Genomic DNA, 20317 nt, shown 5'->3' with positions numbered 1-20317 from the left:
TTTAAGGTGAAAACTACTTTTTATTATATATATTTTTAAATTTTAAATAATTTCATTTTTATTTTTAAAATCAGTTTTAAAATTTTCACATAGACACTTTTTCTTAATTTTATTTCATTTTATAAAAAAACTACCATTATTTCCTAAAATTAAAGGGAGCCTAAAATCCTTAACAAGTAATTGTAAAATAATGTCATGTGTCTTTAAATAAAAATAAATAAATTGAAGTTCATTTGAGATGCTTGTACGTTGAAAATAAAAACAACCGGGAATAAGAAATCCGACGGCAGAACTGAAGCGGAGATAACCAACCAAACAGAACCCTACAACAACATCCAATCTGGTTTTAGAGCTCCGTTACTCCCCCGGGTCCCCGTGTTTATCACTGTCTTTCTGCATTTGCTTTTTTTCTTTATTTTATCTGTTTTTCACTCATCTCCTCCATCAACACACCTTTTAATTTCTTTAATACCCTCCTTTCGATTAACCCTTCTCTTTTTTCTTCAATTAGTGGGCAAAAAGGTTCGACAAAACCCAAAATTTTAGCTTACAGTATAAAGACCAAAAGAATCTCATACTTTCTGGACCTTCTTTTCTTTGATTCTCGTTTTTAGGGCTTTTTTTATTATTATTACTTCTGCTTATTGGGTTTTCTCATCTTCCTTCTCTCTATTGACTCTACTTGCACTGCTTCAAGGTGATTCTTCATTTGCCTACCATTTCCTTTATTAAACATCAGCTCTCCATTTTTGCAAGAATTGACTCTGTGGCGTTCTTCATTTTGTACTTGGTATAATACATATTTGTTTCAAGTATTTCCCTATTTCATTTATGGAATTTATGGGTTTTGGTTCCCAAATGAGTTTTCTTTGCTATTATTGCTTATTACAGCTGCCAGGTTGAGAGAGGGATATGAAATGTTCTGTATAGGCTGTATTTAGTAACATATTGATGAAAAGTTGGTTGTTATTCCTGGAAATTAAAAAATAAAATAAAAACCCTCGTTTATTCATTTCGTGTGGAAATTGCAAGCAAGGTTTGGTTTTCTTTCTATGAAATAATTCCCTTCTGATATATGTATGATTTTTTGTTTTCCCTTTGGAACCCTGGTGATGCTGTTCTGAAATATATACACTTCTGATATATTTTCTTTAGGTAGTTTTTCAATTGGTAACTTTAGATCTTATTGTTTCTTTTTCTGTTTGGTATCAGGTTGCAACATCTAATCTTTAGAATACTTAGTGCATGCAATTAAATTCTTAGGTTTACACTGTCATTGCTGTGTTTCGTTCTTTGGTGACAGGTGATTTTTTTTTTTTGTTCAGAGGAGAGGGTTTCTTTCATGTCAAAGCTATTTTTGTCTGTTCCCTTAATATGCTAGGGATGGCTTAAAGTTGTTTCCTTTCTTAAGAAGCTACAAGAATACATATAATTTCATGGCTCGGGGGAAGAATGGGAAAAAAAGGGGTTCAGAGGCAGGTCATCAAGTCACTGATGCAAAAGGAAGGGGGAAAATAAGTGAGGTAAAGGACTTTTCTGGAGATAAACTACCAAATGGCAATCCTTCAAAGGAGAATGTCACTAAAGGTCATCGTGCAGGGACTGAGAATAAATATAGGCAGAATTCTGAGAAATGTGTGTCATTGGAGAAGCATGGAGATTCAGCTGAGGATCTTGGCCAATCAATATCTTCTGGGAGTAATTCAGGGTCTTGCACTGAAAACACACCTTCAAAGGAAGCTTCAAGTGGAAGGGAACAAAATGAAATCTCACCTGATGGGAACCTTAATCTGAAACATAAAAATGGATCTTGGGGCTGCTTGCTTAATGGTTTTCATCTTAAAAATGCCATGGATAATGTGGATTTTTCTGATACTGCGGTGGTAAGGAATGCGAGAACAATAGCTGTGTCCACCTTCAAGGTGATAATCCAGTGGCTTGATAGACAAAGACCAATTTTAATTTCCCTAACAACTAATGTGTATAATGCTCGAGATCATGTCAGAGCAAAGTTTGAGAGATTATATCCCATTGTTTTGAAATGGCTCGTGCAATTTGGAAATATAATGCTTCTTTTGTCAATAATCTGGTTGGACTGTGCTCTTAGAGGCATTGATTCCTTCCTCCGCATGGGTACAGCATCTCTTTTTCTGGTTATATGGTGCAGTATCTTCTCAGTAATTGCTATGGTTGGGATGATGAAGTTTCTTCTGGTGTTGGTAAGCACTTGTTCCATGTCATCAATGTTTTTCCTAAGGTTTCCTTTTCCGTGAGATCATGACGCCCCTCAATTTGCATATTGATGATTATTTTGAACCACCATTTGCATAAAATTATGTTTTCAAAAGTATTTATTTGATTTTGTTGAGGAATTTCCTGGACTACTTATTGCTAAGTCTCTGTAATGTTTCAATGATTTATTGAATATTTTGAGACATTTCTTGAGCTATTGACAAGTTATGGGTTCTTATTACTTGTGTAAATGTTGATTGCTCAGGCTATAGCTGCTCTGACAGCAGTTTTTGTTGGGCTCACTGTCGCAATGTTGGTAGTAGCTGTTTTTGGAACTATTTTCCTGTGGTTTTATGGAAGTTTCTGGACAACACTTATGGTGATCTTCCTTGGAGGTTATTATTTTTCTTTTTCTGGTTGGATTAGTCTTATTTACTAATTTATTCCACCAAATTTATGGAGTTTTGGTTTTGCTATTATTCAGGATTGGCATTTTCATTTAGCCATGAGCGTCTTGCATTATTGGTCGCCACTATATATTCTGTATACTGTGCTTGGATGTATGCTGGATGGCTTGGTTTGCTTTTGGCTCTTAATCTATCATTTATCTCAAGTGATGCATTGATCTACTACCTAAAGAACCACATAAATCAGCAAGCAGCACCTGATGGAAACCCTGAGCAAACCAATGGAATGTATGGTCATTCAGGCTTCTTCAATGACGAGTCAGTGCATGGTTCGTTCTCTGAAAATGTCCCAGGGTTTTCAGCAAACCATGGTCCTGGGGTAGCTTCAACTAGTGGGGTTGACACTGTGATGACTTCTGAAGATGAAGTTGCTCGATTGTTGAACTGCTGTGATCACTATTCTGCATTGGGTTTGTCACGGTATCAGAATGTCGATGTTAATGTACTGAAACGAGAATACAGAAAAAAGGTACGTCCTGTGTTTATTTTGCATTGTGTTGGTCACACATTCTGAGTATTTCTTCAAATTTTCTGGAGCTTTATTAGCCAAATGTATCTAGTCAATTGGGTAAAATCTGAGTGAGCCTTTGTGAAAGATCTTTTGGATCAGCTTACCCTTGATACCCACTGTTTTTTTTATCATTTTCAAATTGTTTTAACAAAAAATAGGAGCAAGATGTCTACGGTATTGAAATTTGCAGACTGTTTGCTAGGCAATGCTGGTCCATCCAGATAAGAACATGGGCAATGAAAAGGCTGCAGAAGCTTTTAAAAAGCTTCAAAATGCATATGAGGTAATCTCTTGGTTTATTATGCTCTCCCCCTTGTGGATTGGCATTTCTTTTCTGATAATAATAGAACTTCGTTTATAGGTTTTACTTGATTCGTTGAAGCGAAAAACATATGATGATGAGCTTAGGCGGGAGGAGCTGTTAAACTACTTCCGTAGATTTCAAAATGCTTCTCAAAAGGTTTGAGCATACATCCTGCAACTTTTCACTTGAATATAAAGAAAGACTATCTTGTAGAGTTTAGGTTAAAGTTTCTGCTGATTGTTGCAATGAAATGACTGTCTTAAGCAGTACATCCATAAAATATTTTTCTTGCAGTAGACATATCAATCATTGCATCTTACATGATCTTTTTCTGCAATTCATCGCCAGAATGGCAGACATGTTTTCTTTCCCTCTAGATCTGCACGGTCAGAGGCTGATGGGGAGGAACCATTTGGAGAATCCAGGCGTATTGCCTGCAAAAAATGTGGTAACTTTCATGTCTGGGCACACACCAAGAAATCAAAATCTCGAGCAAGATGGTGCCAGGTATTTCCTTGCCCCCTAAAACATGTATCATTTTAGCTTGTTCTGTTTATGACTTTGACAATTACCACATTCTCATCAAGCATGAGATCCCCTAATGTCTGTGACGATTTCATTTGTTCCCTAACAAGAAATTAATATTGTTTTTGGAACTTACCTAAGGAATGCAAAGATTTTCATCAAGCAAAAGATGGTGATGGATGGGTTGAACAATCGTCGGAGCCCTTATTTTTCGGATTTTTGCTTAAGGTATGCACTGTCCACCTCTCATTACATGCAGATACTATTCCATTTTTCAATATCTTTGATTTGACACAAGTGATAATACAATCTCTTGAAAAAGAAAGAGTTATAGGGATTGCTTTTAGAAGTATTGACCCCAGTTAGTTGAGGGTCAAGTCTTGTTTGAGTTGATATTCTTAAGATCTGTTTCTACTTTTTTTTTACATAAAGTTAATTGATTGTCGGTCTAGGTGGAAGCTCCCTCTGCCTATGTCTGTGCTGATAGCAAGATATACGATGCTACTGAATGGTATATTTGTCAGGTAAAGTCAACTTTCACTTGGTATTTGTTATCATGTTAATCTGCCACCCATCATGGATACATTTCTAAGGAGGTTTGAAGCATTTATTCAAAAGATTAACAGGAGCTACTGCTCTTTTTCTGGTTACCTAAAAAAGTTTAAGGCGATCTTTGGTTGTTAGTAAGAAGTTTGTCTTCGACCAAAAAATACCTGTGGGAAACTGTTAATATGAAGATATCTGGAGTTGAATAGGATGCTAAATGGGTTTCACATGGAATTTTCACAAGTTGTACCCACTTTGACATCCATCTCCGTCGCGTATGTGACTGTATTAGTCTTTTGATATGAATCATGTCTACACTTAATACTGCTGGATTATGTTGCAGGGAATGAGATGTCCACCTAACACACATAAGCCAAGTTTTCATGTGAACACTAGTGTGACATCCAAGCATGCTACTGGCAAGGGATCAAGTTCAGGACAGAGAGGTGGCACAATGCCAACTCCTCCTAATCTGGAAGAAACGATGACCGAAGAAGAATTCTTAGCGTGGTTACAGAATGCAGTACAAGGAGGCATGTTTGACAACTTTAACGGTAGCAGCACCTCTGCTGAAAATCCATCTACGAAAGCAGAAAGCAGCTCGAAGAGCAGCAGCAGCGGTAGTGGAAGCAAGAGAAAGAAAAAGGGTAAGAAACAATGGTAAGCTGCAGTCATCATGATTTGTGTAGGCCCGGATTGTCGAGAGAGAAAGCAATTTTTGGCCATAAACATCCAGAAAACTTGAATCCATGTTTAACTTGTTCTCGGGCCTTGAGGCATATTTCATGCAGATTTTGTATAGCATTTACTATCATCTTCCTTCAAATAATTAGATATGGAGCATCATACCAAATATGAAATAGATTGCAGAACCTGGAGGTTAATCTTCCCGGTTATAGTATTACTAAAAAAATTTGCAGTTCTCTTCTTACACATTCTTCATTTCATTTTGTTGTCAGTATCCTGATCAAAGCGTCAACTGAATTTCTAGTTCAATTTTTTTTTTTTCATTTGAAGAAATGCCTGACGATACTCTCAATTGCCATACAAGATGGTAGAATTATAATTCAGGACAATTTCCCTTTTTCTTTACTGAAATGGAAGTTGAAAGGATATCGTATTTTCTGAGGATAAATACTCGTCTTAGTTCTTGTACAATGCAAATTTTATTTTTTCTCTTTATTTTGATTTGTTCATTTTAGTTTTGATATTTTAAAGTTATTAAATTAAATTTTACTATTTTTAAAAATTTTAAGTAATAAATATATTTTTAAATGTTATGTTAGTTTGATATTTTGACATAATCACAAAAAGATTTCATGTGTACAAGATATAACAAGATTGATAGTAGAATTTGATATAACAAAGGGTTTATCAGCTACTGTTAGCTGTTACTTTAAAATTAAAGTATAAAATCTAAATCTATAACGTAAGGCTAATAATCGAATTTTACCTACTGCGAACTATGTGATTTAAAAAGTGAAATTCACACGTCGCATAAATGGGCTTTACGATGTGGGTGTTGGGTGGCAGACTCAACCCATGGATTAGAAGCACCCATAAATGGCTCAATTCTATCTTTTTTATCCATAACTCCAGATATTAAAGAGATATATGTTATTAGACTCTGCAACTCCTTCAAGTTCCTGCAATGGAGTCACTCCTACACTCTTCTACGAAAATTGTTGCTCCCACCCTACCCAAACTTCAAATAAAATGTGGGTTCTTCGGAAACCAACACTCTTTCTCCATATTCCCGCAACAAAACTCTTGCCTTGGTCGTAGAAAGCTTTTAATTGTGGAGGCAAAGAAGAACAAAAACAATGATATTAAGCAAGACAGTCACAGTTTCATCCCCAAACCAGATGAGACCACTGGGTTCTTCCCTGAAGCTGTTCTTCTCAAAGAGGTCTCTTTTCTGCATAAACCCATGTTCCTTTTTTTTCTCCTTTTTATGTTTTCTTTATTTGTGTTATTATAACTCTGCAATATCAATTGGGTTATATATCTATGTCTAGTAAAGATAAGAGTTTTTTCCCCTTTTTTTTGCTTAGTAAAAAGAAAAGGCCAAGGCTTTCTTATTGTGAACTGCCACTGTTTCACGTACTGTTTTTGTGTTCCATTTGAGAAATTTTAGCTGCTTAATCTTTTTTTTTTCATGGAATTTTGAGGTGTGGGTTTTCTCTTTGAATTGCAGAAGAAAGTTCAGGAAGATGGTAGACTTCTCCCAGAATTTGCTGACGAAGAAGAACGTAAGTCAATTGTGGTCATTAAGTTTGTATAACCTGCTTTTATATTTCAGTTGAATAAATATAGCCGCGTTGTACTCATTAAAATTTTTTGTAAATTTGCAGAAGAATTGTATGAATCTCTCAACCTTGAGCTGCAAAGCGCATTGAACTTGGAACGCAGTAAGCCCACTTCTCGTAGTTACTTTGTAGTTTCTGCTAGTATGATAGGATTAAACATAAAGAAATTTATGGTTGTTTTCTTGAAAAAAATTTTATTCTATCATAGTCATCAAGCTTTTTATTTGGTTTTCACAATTATACTCTTTTCTCTGCTTCTTGCCTTTTAAAAAGTGAAAAATATCTTCGAAATGGTTTAATTGACTCCTCATAGTTGTCTGAGCAGACCATGTTGTTGCAAGAATTCTTGATTCATGAATTGTAGGATGAACTTATGTCACTACTAACAAAGACTTCAGCAAGTGTTGGATTCAAAGCTGATTTTAGAAAGTATAAATTGATTTATTGAACTCCTGAATATGAAGCCAAAGATATCAACATCTTGGCAGCCTTCCAAGGAAATGGAATATGAATATCTTAAAATGGGAGTTGAATAATTCAGGGAAACTCATGGTTTTATTAGCCTTTGTAATATCAAAGTTGCATTTTGGGGTTCTGATTTCTGTCAAATATGGAGAAGCAAACCTTTTATCATTGTATAGACAACGTGGATATTCTTTTTTCAATGTTGTTTGACATCTGGTCACTTTGTTATGATTCATTGTTCTCCTTGTTTTTACAGTGCGGCACTACGAGGTTGTTTATTTAGTTCATGAGAAGCATGATGAAGAGGTTGAAAGTGTCAATGAGAAAGTCCAAGGTAACTTGGTGTAAATTGTATGCTTATTGTTCTTTTCATTTTGGGCTATTAGTATCCTTTTATTGAATTCCCAACATATTCTTTTGAAAGAATCAATGAGAAAGTTCAAGGTAACCTGGTGTAAATTTCTTATATTATATCTGCAGATTTCTTGAGGGAGAAGAAAGGCAGGTTATGGAGATTGAATGATTGGGGTCTTCGGAGACTAGCATACAAGATAAAGAAAGCTAAGAATGCCCACTACATCTTGATGAACTTTGAGTTGGAAGCTAGATGGATTAATGAGTTTAAGACTATGTTAGACCAAGATGAAAGAGTCATTCGGCATCTGGTGATAAAAAGAGACGAGGCAATCACCGAGGATTGTCCACCTCCACCCGAGTGGCACACTGTTCGTGCAGGTGGTGATGATGAAGCTGAAGTCGAAGATGATGAAGATTATGATGATGGTGATGATGTATATGAAGTTGATGATGATGAAGAGCTGGAGGAGGAGGATTGGGATGGAGAAGATGATGTGGATATCTTTGAAGATGGTATTGTTGCTGGAGATGATGATTACATAGAAGAATCAAATCACAAATCAGGTAGTGTCGGGAATAAAGGTAGAAGAAATCTTAAAGCTCAAAAAGTTTCTAAATAGGTAAACATTCTTCTTAAATCTCTCTTAGTATTCAGTTTTGAGAGGTGAGAGCAGGTGTTCTTGGAAGGTTTGTATGTTTATGAAATTTCATGACTATTTTTAGTGTTAAATGAAGAAATTATATTTTTGATATGAACAATGGAAATCATCTACAAACCTCAAGACCCACACTTGCTATGACAACACTTTCAATGCCAAGTTAAAATTACTGATAGAAAACACTTCAGCTGACCCTTTGTATGTTTATGAAATTTCATGACTATTTTTAGTATTAAATGAAGAAATTATATTTTTGATATGAACAATGGAAATCATCTACAAACCTCAAGACCCACACTTGCTATGACAACACTTTCAATGCTAACTTACTGATAGAAAACACTTCAGCTGACCCAACCATTGATTTTTTGTTGAATCAACAATAATTTAAGAATTTAATGCCAGCTTAATTAGAAGAACCAAACTCCTCCCAGTCATCCCGAGTAACAGATAAACACTACCAGCCTTCTTTGAGGTCCACTTCGCCCTCAATCTTCACTATCACTAGCAAAACCAACTACTCCGTGAGTAACAAGTGAGAGTAAAAAAACCCATGGTTACTTGTATTTCGTCTGCAGCCATTGTTGCAACCGGACTCTTCATTTTAGAGAACCTTTTAACACTGTTGGAGATATGAGATTATTGGCTTAAGGTAATATCTGAAATTCAAACTTGGGAATTATATGCCAAAATTTCACATTATTCTTGAGAATATAATATTCCTTGAATTAAAGTCAAAAATAATATTAGATTACTTAGAACATTATCTGAGTATTTTACATTCTTTTATTTAAATTTATTTGGCTAAAATATAAGTTTACTTAAAAGCTTCTATTTAAGCTTATACTATTTTATTTTACTAATAAATCAATCCATTCCTCTAGTAACTTAATTATATATCTAATTTTTAAATAAATAAATTGAAATTAGCGAAGATGAATAAGTAGCTGGTGCTTTTTCTTCTTCTTCTTCTTCTTCTTCTTCTCTTTTTTTTTTTTTTTTAAATAAAAGTGATAGGAATTTTTGTTTTTGCACTTACTCTGGCAGGCAGTTCTAGTGGCAACAAAAAAAGTTTCAAATTTGATCGAATTCTCTATTACTATTCAAATTTTATGCATTGTTTTTCTATTTTAGAATGTCAAAATTAATGAATTGATATGCAATTTAGTTTAATTTATATGAATTGCTTTTAAAAATAAATATAAATAAATATTTTTATTATATTTATTTATGAATTATCAAAGTAAATATTTGATTGTAAATTTGTAATTACATTTGAAATTGAAAACAATAACTTTGGCCTAAATTACCTTATTTTATATAGGCACAATATTAGATAAAATTTTAAATCTATATTTGAGGAAGGCCAAGTTTTGGTAGAGATAAATCTAGCGCATGAATACATTTAATTTAAAAATATATCAAAGAATAAAAATATATATCAAAGAGATAATATATCATTTTGGTTTAAGTAAAATGAATCAAAGTCTTTACAAATGGGATAAAATTATCTAAAATCTCACATTATCATAGGAATGTAGAATTAACAAAGGAAGAGTTGGTGTTAAGATTATTGGTTATCTCCTATATTTTAGAATTTTGGCTATAGTGGAGTGTGATATTATCGACTTAAGGTAATCTTTGAAATCTAAATAGAATGCTATTCCAAAATCTTACCTACCCTCGAAAATGTAAGATTACTTTTGCAATATGGTTACCGGAATATAATATTATTTAGTCATTATTGGGAACGTTACATTAGTTATTTGGTTCATGGGCAGGAATGTAAGAATTTTAGTGATTGGATGATGAAATGTAAAATTAATTAAAAGTACATTAAATTAAATAATTATTGTTTTTAATTTTCTTTGACTAATTTAGTTCTTTCGATAATTTTTAATTTAAATTTTCATAAAATTACAATAACTTATCAAATTTATTTTGTTACACCTTAATTTCAACATCTTAATTCAATCCAATAAACTTTTTTCCGAATATTTGTAACTACCTATGATTATCAATTATTTATTTTAGAGAATTTGATAGTCTTTATGAGAAGGAAGTAAAACAATTATTTTTTTCACAAAATGATTGCTTATACTAAATTACTAATCCTATAAACCTTATACGTGGGTAAAGTATAAAATAAATTAATAGACAAAAATTAATATCATGTAAATATAAAAATTATTTAGCTTTCTTTTTCTTACATTTTATAGGAAAATTTTAAAATCTCAACTTTAGTATTTATCCTACACTCAAATTTTAAATTATATAATAATAATTTTTCAATTTTCATCCTTGTGTTACACTCAATCTATATGACTATATATAAAAGGAAGGTTGAAAGGACATTCCTCATGCTTGACATGTGGTATAGCCTCTTATTTTATAGGACAATGATAAATTTTCAATTTTAGTTCTTATGCTACACTCAAATTTTAGATTATAAACAAAAAAAGAAGTCAAATTTCAATTTTAATCCTTATGCTACATTCTAATTTAAGATTCAATTTTATACTTCTACCTTTTTATATAATTTGGTACTTCAATTTTTCACAATGTCATTTATTAATTTAAATACTTTATTTTGATTATAATCCTAATGTAACTTTTAAGAGTTATTAATGCTATTAAAGTTATTTGTTAAATTAAAATACATTACAATATTATTTTTTAAATACATTGCAATTAATTTTTTTTTAAATTTCAAAATGTTTCACTAATAAATTTAATGATGAATTTAATAGTATTAACAATTAGATCTAAATTTTTAAATTTAAAAATAAAGAAACTAAATTTTTAAAAATAAAATAAATATATTAAATTTCAAATATACAAACGCAGCGATTTAAACTATATTTTAATATTCAAATATTTATTCTAGAATTTAATTTAAAACGCGAATCATAATAGCATCCATGCTAGACTATATTACTATATATAAAAGGAAGTCATTAGTGGACACATGCGTCCATTCTTTCATCTTCTTCTTCTTTTTAACATGAGAACATAATGAGTAAAGTTTAATTCTAACCCCTCTAATTTTTTAAGATTATAAGAATGGTGAAATTTCAATTTTATCCATGGACACTTGTCGATTGTTTTATCTTTTCTTTTTCACATGAGAACATATGGGTAAATTTCAACTCCAATCCCTCTAATTCTTTACGATTATAAGAATGGTTAAATTTCAATTTGATCCTCATATTTCACTTAAATTTGAGATTTAATCCATATACTTTAATTTTATCATAATTTGATACCTCAACTTTTATAATGTCGTTAGTTAGTCTAAATACTATATTCTAATTAAAATAATTATATAAATTTTAAGAATTGTTAGCACTATTAATTTTTTTGTTAAATTCGTGTTCTTTACAATGTTTTTGTTTTGTTACATGGATACCAAATGAGTTTTTTTTTTTCATTTCAAAATGCCACAACAACAAATTTAACAAAATAATTTTAATAGTGTTATCAGATGGACCTAAGTTTTTAAATTCGAAAAGTAGAAGGATTGAATTCCAAATATACAAAGAGTACAAGAACTTTGAGCAAATTGTAACCTTTAAATTTTTACTCTATAATTTAGTCAATAAATAAATAATTAACTCAACACCAAGCGTGGGTAAACACCATATTAGTGTGATTTTTTGACCGTTAAAAAAAGTTATTGTTGGACGAAAATGCGTCATTTTTCAGCTAAGATGGCAATAGGGATGCATTTTTATGTTTTTCTCTCCAAAATCGACTTACTTTCGTTAATATTTTTTGAATTTGGCATATTCTACTAATTTACCCAAAACAATAAAGATTGAATAAAAAAAACGATAAATACGCACCATGTGGATATTTTAAAGATGATACAAAGACATCTCTTTTAAAATTAGTTTAATTGAGATTAAACAATAATTCATAAAAAATAAAACAAAAAAAATGCTAATTTTTATTTCTGTGGATTTTTTTTTATTTATAATTTTGAAAAAGTAAAGGTAGTGTAATGGCATTTAATGGAAAGACGGAATTATATAAGACTTGATAAAAAAATAAAAATTTCGAGTGGGCTATCTCGAAGTAAATTCTTAGTAGAAGAATACAGGAAAAAAAGGGTCTCGTATTCTCCGATCATCTGGGTAAACCTCTTTTTTCTTTTCTTTTTTTCTTTTAATTGTATTTTCTTATTTGTCTTTTTAATGGTTTGTTGATGGTTAGATCCATTGCTATCCCCTACGTTTCAATTATCATGGATGTAAAATTCTTATATTCTTTCATATTAATCAGTTGAAATTTTCGAAATTTGATAATGTATATCTATGCTGCCTTCTGATCGAAGTTCCAAAATTTGAGACGCTCTGCCGTAGTCAAAGGAACATGTAATACGATAAACGTTTTCCGAATCTGTTTTTCATATCAGTAATGCTGCATTGATCTTTTAGATTAGCGCAGTAAGGACTTTATAATTGTTTCTCAAGTTTTTCGCTTGTGCTTCACTGGGTAATTCACCTTCTGATATGGTATTTCTTTTTCGTTTTCTTTATACTAAGCCTGTCAATTGGATGGGTGGGATTCATTATTTTGACTCCAAATCATTTTGATTAGTGTTTGATGCTTTGATTTTTTACGGATTTAAATTATTTCAAAATTTGTCGTTCTGAATTATTTTTCGGATTTGGATTGCAGAATTGACAGGTAATGGCAGGACAGGGTAATTCAAGTTCATCTGACAAGAAATCAAAGGAAGTTATGAATGATGTATCAACTTTTAGAGCAGAGAATTTGCAGAATAACATGAAAGTTGTATATTACAGGTATGTCTGTGTTCACATTTAGTGGAGATACTAAAAGTTGTGTGTTGAAAGCCAATACTTGAGATGAGCATTGTGGTTTCATTTGCAGCCGAACATTTTTGTCGATAATCGGAGGGGCTATTTCTGGGATTTTAGGGTTGACAGGCTGTATGGGTTTTATATTGTATTTCATTGTCATGGCAATTACTTCAATTGGACTCATAGCAAAGGCAAAGTTCTCCCTTCATTCTTATTTTGATTGCTGGAATCGGATTATACTCGATGGATTCTTGGGTGGGCTTATGGTAAAGCCTTTTCTTTTATGTTTTGACTTGCTTTACGTATTCCCATATCTTAAATGAATCTAAATTTTGTTCTTTTGCTTTGCCTAACCTTTCATCTATTTCCTTGGCTTATATTCTTCTTTTATTTTTGCAGTCATTCGTGCTATTCTGGACGTATCCTTTTCTTTAGATTTAGAAACTTTCTACACAACATTGCGTTTTGTAATCAAGCTTAATTGAACTCGATCGGTAAAAACACTTGAGCTCAACTCAAAATTGATTCCGAGAAACAAGATTCAAGCTCAAATGTATACAAGTATAGAAGCTGAAGCTCAGTTTGAATTCGTTATATATGCAAATTCAAGTCGAGTAGGTTGTTAGTTGCTTTAACCTACTCAAGCTCATACTAAAATATTATACATATACTTAACTCTCCATTGATAATGACCATTAGGTGCACTAAAGGCTGTTAAACGCTTAGATTCTTCTGTTAGCATTATTTGCCAAAATCTTGATTTATAGTCAAATTTACTAAAATATTTTGCTTGATTAATTAAAACATCTTTTCTTGAAATAAAATATCCATAAAAAATAATATTTTGATTTAGTCTTTTATAATTAATTACCATTCTAGCTTTTTCTTTTTATTTCAAAGATAGTTTCTTACCATAAAACAGAATAGAATGTGGACTATTAGTTTTTCTATTAATCCTTTTTCTAATAATTCTTTGTATATCAAATTCATCTATATCCTATTTGGTATATATCATAGGTTTTACTCTAATGATTTTATTGGGATTTTCTAATTTTATTTCACAATATCTAGAACTATTTTGACATAATTTTAATGGATCTTCACTAAAATTATTTTCTAGAATTTTAAACAACCAATGATTTGTTGTTACCAAAAATCCCCTTAGGAAGAAATATCCTCGGGTTAGATATTAACATACTGGTGTAATAGGTTTTAAAGTTAAACCAAATTACCTTATATCTATTACAGATCCTCTACTAGAAGAGTAAAGGATTTAATAACTCTAATACCAATTACGGGGAATAAGGGATGCAGAAGATAATTTTATTAAAAGTAAAGGAAGGTTTTTACAAAGAAAGATGCTGAAAGTAAAATAGAATAATTCTAAACTATTTTTCGATGCCTTGTTTAGGCTTCATACATTGCTATTGATAGTAAAATTCTTAAACTCTATTTAATTTTTCTTCAATCCCGCACAGTGTTTCTGATAAAGATGAATTTATTATGGCTTCCACGTATCTTGGCATTTGTCACATCACATCTTTGTTTGTACATAGATGCCTTGCTTTTTAAGTTACCGCCTATCTTGAATTTCTTTTTGTTTTCCCACGTGGCTAGCTATTTTGTCTTTATCCTTCTTGGATATTGTCGAGATTCCAAGTCTTTATTTCATCTAGGTGTAATGATTCTGGTGACAGTCTTGGTGAATTCCAAGTCTCCCACGTGTTTCTGATTTCATCGATTATGTGCGATGGAAAATCACCAATCTATATATCAGCTATCTTTTTTAACAGCTTTAAAGATTCTTCATTTCTATTTTTCTGGATATTTTCAGTCTCCTTCTTCCATCAGTCCAAACAGGGATTGATTTAATAACAACAGCTCAGCATGTACTTCAACATCAAAGTTATAAACTTTGGACTGATGGAAGAAGGATAGTGGCTGACGAGACTAGAAATATCTAGAAAAATAGAAATGAAGAATCTTTAAAGCTGTTAAAAAAGATAGTTGATATAGAAATTGATGATTTTTCATCGCACATAATCGATGAAATCAGAAACACGTGGGAGACTTGAAATTCACCAAGACTGTCACCAGAATCATTACACCTATATGAAATAGAGACTTGGAATCTTGACAATATCCAAGAAGTATAAAGACAATAGCTAGCCACGTGGGAAAACAAGAAGAAATTCAAGATAAGTGGTAACTTAAAAAGCAAGGCATCTATGTACAAACAAAGATGTAATGTGACAAATGGCAGGACATATGGAAGCCACAATAAATTCATCCTTATCAGAAACACTGTACGGGATTGAAGAAAAATTAAATAGAGTTTAAAAATTTTACTATAAATAGCAATGTATGAAGCCTAAACAAGGCATCGAAAAATAGTTTAGAATTCTTCTATTTTACTTTCAATATCTTTCTTTGTAAACATTCTCTCTTTATAGAATTTGAGATAGCCTTGTTGAGGTGAATTCAACCTTGATTAAAAGTAAGCTACGTTTGAATATCTTTTTTTTCATATCTTAATACTCTACTACTTTCTTTAACTTGAATAGATTTGCTTATGATATCGTGCATATATTCTGAGGAACTATCTCCTATGATCTCGGCTGGAAAAGAAGCTGCTCTGTTTCCCTTGATCCTGGCATTTGCAATCGGATTCCATGTTTTTGTTACCTTTTTGCAATCGGATTCCATGTTTTTGTTACCTTTCTTCTTTTAGTTACTTTCTATTGCATTTTATTTTCCATTTTCCTTAATTCCTAGATTCAACAAATCTTGGAATAAAACGTAAACGTAAGGCATATTAATTAAAGGCAAATCTTTATTTAATAAGGAGGATGTAATGCAAACCAATATAAGTACGTTTTAGACATGGTAACGAATCATGTAGTAACTATATCGTGTGTTTAGAAAACAATAATAGTGAACAAAAATAACCAACCTCAAATTGGAGGTTTTATACCGACTTTAACCTTCCATGTTCCGAGATTCCGCATGATCTGATCAACGAGACGTATTCTCCTATTGAATTCTGCAATTTTACGTTTCCATTGTGAAGGAAAATACTTCCAACGACACAGTGATGAACAAGGTCATGGTGGCTGCCTCCTACTATCTCTATATTTATAGTTCTCACACCTGCAAATTCCAATACAGTAAAGGCCTTCAGAATCAGATTTTCAAGTGTTACACTCACTATTTGCTGTTTTCTCAGTTATACCTGTCAATTGAATGAATCAGTTGGGTTTTGGGTCAGATTTATTTTTATTTTAAAATTTTCTAAGTCATTTTGAGTTCTAATAATTTAGGTTCAATTCATTCTAAGTCTGGGCCCATTCGATTCGAACCATTTTGGGTTTGGATCATTTTGAATTTCGTCATTCAGGTTCGGGAAATTTTGGGCTAATTGCTTGGATTGTTTTGAATGAAGGTCATTTCGGATTTACTTGTTCGGATCGTTTTAGGTCCCAAGTCGTTTTAGTTTTGAATTTTTAAATTCAGATCAAAATTGACAGGCCTACTCTCAGTGATACAATTAGATTAATTTGAAGAACTAAACCTTACCAACATCTGAGGGATTCTTAGGAACACGAAAGAGAGAGAGTATAATATGCTCGAGACTACAACACCAGTAATCAAGTTGTGGAGAAGGCGCTTGTTGTCTTTGGTAGGTACAAAAGCTGATTTCAGTATATTTGTCAAGTCAAAGAGTCTGTAAGAAATCTGCAGGCAAGAAAAAAAATGTCAGGGCATGACTAATGAGAGATATTTTCAGTTCCCAAAGATGACACCATTTTACTTACTGCAAGGTATATGGAAGTCGTAAGCATGAAATTCAACATTGGGTAATCTGGGATCAGAGAAAGGAGCAGCTTAGGCTGACCATCTGGAATCCCGGATCTGCACATTGATCGGATATTGAGTTTAAAATATCATATGCTATGATTTAGAGGTTCGAATTTGGATCAACTCCTAGCGAGCAGTTGAAGCACCAAGAATTCTCATGTTGTCAACTTCAGCTTACCTTAGCCAGATGTGAATCTGCGAGATATAGGTCTCCAGTGTAATCTTTCCAAGCCATCTGGAAATGAAAGACATATTAGCTCCACCTTATTGGCCATCGGAAAACAAAAGAATAAAACAAGAGATAATTAAGGGTTACTTACGCAAAAAGGGTTAAACTGTAACTTCGGAAGGATTGGGTAACATTTCTTAAACATATATACACACTGGTGAAAACAAGGAACAAAAATTTATCGGTAAAAGCCAAAATGTTCAGATATGTCAAAATATCAACACAGTCAACATGAGACCTACGTTATCGGGATCCATGACGTGTAAGGGTGGTATTTATTGTAGGTGATCTTGTCAAGCTTGTAAATGTGCTCGAACCATAGAAATCCCACCTGCAAGTTAATTGAAACCTCATGAATAAGAGTTTCTAGGAAAAGGAATGGCAAGTCAAAAGGGGTATATATGATACCATCAGGGCTATTATTGCCACAGCTATTTTAATTGATACTCTCCGCTTCACCTCTGTTTCCTCGAGTTTTTCCATCCATCGTTCAACCTGCAATAGTAAATCCCAATATCTAGCTATCAACTCCAAAAATTAATTGCATTAATTCATAGCAAGATACAATGAAAAGATCGAAAATAATTGCATCAGAACTTACAGTTGGATGGTAATATGCATATATCATCCCAATAATCCAAATATAACGATCAAGGCCAGAGCGGAAATGCCATTCATGCAAGAGGGGAAGGTTTGGCTTTGCCGGATCAGTATATCCTGCAATGGTTTTTATATTTTTCCCATCAATATGACCAAAAGTTGTTTAAATAGAAATCATGCTTTGGAAAATTACCCACCAAGGAAAAAGGTGAATGGGCTCCAGAGAAATTCAAATACTCCAGGCACTTCCCAAACTAGGATAACCACCAAGAAGCAGGCAATGATTTTTAGAGCAATGACTGACCCTTTCTCATTGTACTTGTTCAGAATACCAAGTGCCCCATAAACCATAAGAGTGAATAGAGTATGCATGGGGCATATATAGTATAGCATATAACTATTATTGAGGACAACACAGCAAAAAAATACCAAGAAATTGAGCCGCCACATCATCTGTTCAATCAAAACACTCAACGTTGGAACTTGAAACATGGAGTAGTTTACATGATCTTTACTTAGGGAACTCATACCTGTGCAAACCTTGCAAGACTGAAATCTTTGCGCACATAATAATATGAGAAGTTCCCAAATCCAGTCATCCAAACATAAGCAGCAATGAAAATTCGGATAGCATTGTAAATCTCTGATGCTGCAAAGTAATGGTACATCAAAAATAAGACCTGCAAAATAAATGGGGGAAAAGTAAGCACAAGACTATCAACAATCCTTGTTCAGCAATGCTGGAACAGTTTGCGTGTAAGCAGCATTGGCCACAAATGTTTGCACTTTCTATGCAACCCAACACATTCTATTATTACAAGTAAACGAAGATCTTTCAAGAATAAAATTTTGCGGGTTTATTGCATCATTTCAAAGAATTACAAACCTGCATCCAACCTTTCCACTCCTCAGTTTGATGTCTGTTCAAATAAAGTATAGATTTCCCTGAAAATGGTGACTTATCATGGTGTATCTTGAATGAAGTTATTGCCGAAACTATGATGAGAAGAAAGTAGAGGAACAAGAAAAGATCCCGGTTGTAACTCTGCATAGACATACAATGAATGAGAGAACTTAATTAGCAAGCAATAATATAGTTTTAAATGATTATTTATTGCAGCAAAACTAAATTTGAAATCCATGACTTACTGCAATATTTTATAAGAAGAACAGAGTGCTCAGCAGTTGTTAACTTCAATTAAAGTTCATTTTTATCTTTTAACAAGTATCTATTATTCTATTTAGACACAATACTATAACTATGAATTATATACTGAAGTAATCATCTTCACCTTTTTCGAAGAGGCAAATACATCAGTACGGTCGCATATGTAATAGTATGCCAAAAGAACACCGAATTCAGATCTATAAGACGAAAAAACAAAAAGAATTGAAAAAAAGAGAGCAAGTTAAGTTACATACTATTAAATCTCTGAAAGAAATGATTCAAATATTAATCAACAAATAAAAAATTCACTTACATTGCTCGAAGTGTCAACCGATTCTCAATCAAGAAAGTTTCATCCATCATAAGAAACCTTAACAAAATCAAAGCATATAAATTCAGTACCTGATCAAAATAGAAAGAAATGAGAAGGAAAGAAAAGAAATCAAGGCTCCAATGACAAACTTGACAATTGGAGACACGGAAGATGTTGAAGACCGCGCTTTAGGAGAACCAGATTGAAGACCTCCGCCTTCCAGTAAAACCGCTCTATCTTCCTCCTTAACGGCACCATTTCCAATTTCGACTAAACTCACATCAGAATGCCTACTAACAGAAATACGAAAACAGAAAATTAATTTTTCACCAATAAAGTACGTTAATTAATTGTAATCGCGTCACAAAATGTAAAAAATCAGAGCTTACGCCTTGGATGCAAGTGAATTTTTCTTGTATTGCAAGTATTCTGCATAGATCCAAGCTGAAATCACCGGAAATACGCCGAGAAAAAACGAAACCTAGAAAAAAATTTAAAAAAAAAAACAAGATTTTTCTTTTTTATATAAAAAAGAAGAAAGTTTAAAATGCAAGATCCGAGAGCGTTGGAGAATGCTGAAGTGAACGCACCTGACCGGGAGTGATCGGGCCGAAGATCATCATTATTTGGAAACTTTCGGCAAACGAAGAAACAAAATGAAAAGTGAAGTTAAGCCGGCAAAATCAGGCGCATTTGAGCGTAAACAGATGAGTTTAAAAAGAAAATTTACAGATCTGATAGAAATCTGGTTTTTCTAGCCAGTGAGTGGAAAGGAAAAGAAAAAGAAATGATAAAGACGACGAAGCGAAGTACAACAATAGATGGATTTGATTCAAAATAGCAGGGCATGTAGAGAAAGGAAAAAAATACATAAAATAACGATTAATTAAAATTAAATAAAATGTAAAGAAACAGAGTTGATAACCGAGAGACCTGTGTTTTTCG

At 32.6% G+C, this 20317-nt stretch overlaps 4 protein-coding genes across 11 annotated transcripts; 3 read left to right on the top strand and 1 right to left on the bottom strand.

Annotated features, from left to right (window-relative positions):
- Positions 1-235: 235 nt before the first annotated feature.
- On the top strand, positions 236-5445 carry LOC108489603 (uncharacterized). Of its 7 annotated transcripts, none has more exons than XM_017794262.2 (10): positions 236-697; positions 1326-2219; positions 2498-2627; positions 2717-3168; positions 3413-3493; positions 3572-3670; positions 3863-4021; positions 4181-4267; positions 4492-4563; positions 4929-5445. In XM_017794262.2, exons 2-10 carry the CDS (start codon positions 1437-1439, stop codon positions 5247-5249), a joined length of 2184 nt encoding a protein of 727 aa, XP_017649751.1. In that variant the 5' UTR covers positions 236-697; positions 1326-1436; the 3' UTR covers positions 5250-5445. The 7 variants fall into 7 exon arrangements, with proteins under 7 accessions (XP_017649751.1, XP_017649752.1, XP_052875870.1 ...); XM_017794263.2 differs by having other exon boundaries at positions 1304-2219; XM_053019910.1 differs by having other exon boundaries at positions 236-790; positions 1304-2219.
- A 662-nt stretch (positions 5446-6107) lies between these two features.
- On the top strand, positions 6108-8475 carry LOC108487402 (protein REGULATOR OF FATTY ACID COMPOSITION 3, chloroplastic). Its single transcript, XM_017791735.2, has 5 exons — positions 6108-6494; positions 6783-6837; positions 6940-6996; positions 7616-7693; positions 7840-8475. Exons 1-5 carry the CDS (start codon positions 6237-6239, stop codon positions 8334-8336), a joined length of 945 nt encoding a protein of 314 aa, XP_017647224.1. The 5' UTR covers positions 6108-6236; the 3' UTR covers positions 8337-8475.
- Positions 8476-12361: 3886 nt separating this feature from the next.
- Positions 12362-16338, top strand: LOC108489527 (uncharacterized). The gene is made up of 5 exons (XM_017794149.2): positions 12362-12511; positions 13059-13186; positions 13275-13470; positions 13604-13623; positions 15769-16338. The coding sequence occupies exons 2-5, from the start codon at positions 13071-13073 to the stop codon at positions 15797-15799; spliced, it is 363 nt and encodes a 120-aa protein (XP_017649638.1). The 5' UTR covers positions 12362-12511; positions 13059-13070; the 3' UTR covers positions 15800-16338.
- Positions 16020-20314, bottom strand: LOC108489526 (protein REDUCED WALL ACETYLATION 2-like). 2 transcript variants are annotated; one of them, XM_017794147.2, is made up of 16 exons: positions 19963-20314; positions 19762-19853; positions 19522-19665; positions 19373-19429; positions 19184-19256; positions 18778-18936; positions 18422-18571; positions 18089-18344; positions 17893-18008; positions 17700-17786; positions 17534-17622; positions 17383-17445; positions 17241-17297; positions 17020-17116; positions 16781-16939; positions 16020-16354 (listed from the first exon to the last, which is right to left on the bottom strand). In XM_017794147.2, the coding sequence occupies exons 1-16, from the start codon at positions 19993-19995 to the stop codon at positions 16349-16351; spliced, it is 1638 nt and encodes a 545-aa protein (XP_017649636.1). In that variant the 5' UTR covers positions 19996-20314; the 3' UTR covers positions 16020-16348. The 2 variants fall into 2 exon arrangements, with proteins under 2 accessions (XP_017649636.1, XP_017649637.1); XM_017794148.2 differs by having other exon boundaries at positions 19522-19662; positions 19963-20313.
- Between the last annotated feature and the right edge of the window lie 3 nt (positions 20315-20317).

The sequence above is a fragment of the Gossypium arboreum genome, chromosome 10 (assembly GCF_025698485.1).
Source record: "Gossypium arboreum isolate Shixiya-1 chromosome 10, ASM2569848v2, whole genome shotgun sequence".
NCBI lineage: Eukaryota > Viridiplantae > Streptophyta > Magnoliopsida > Malvales > Malvaceae > Gossypium > Gossypium arboreum.
Note: the sequence above shows the minus strand (reverse complement) of the source record. Positions and strands in the feature narration are given on the sequence as shown.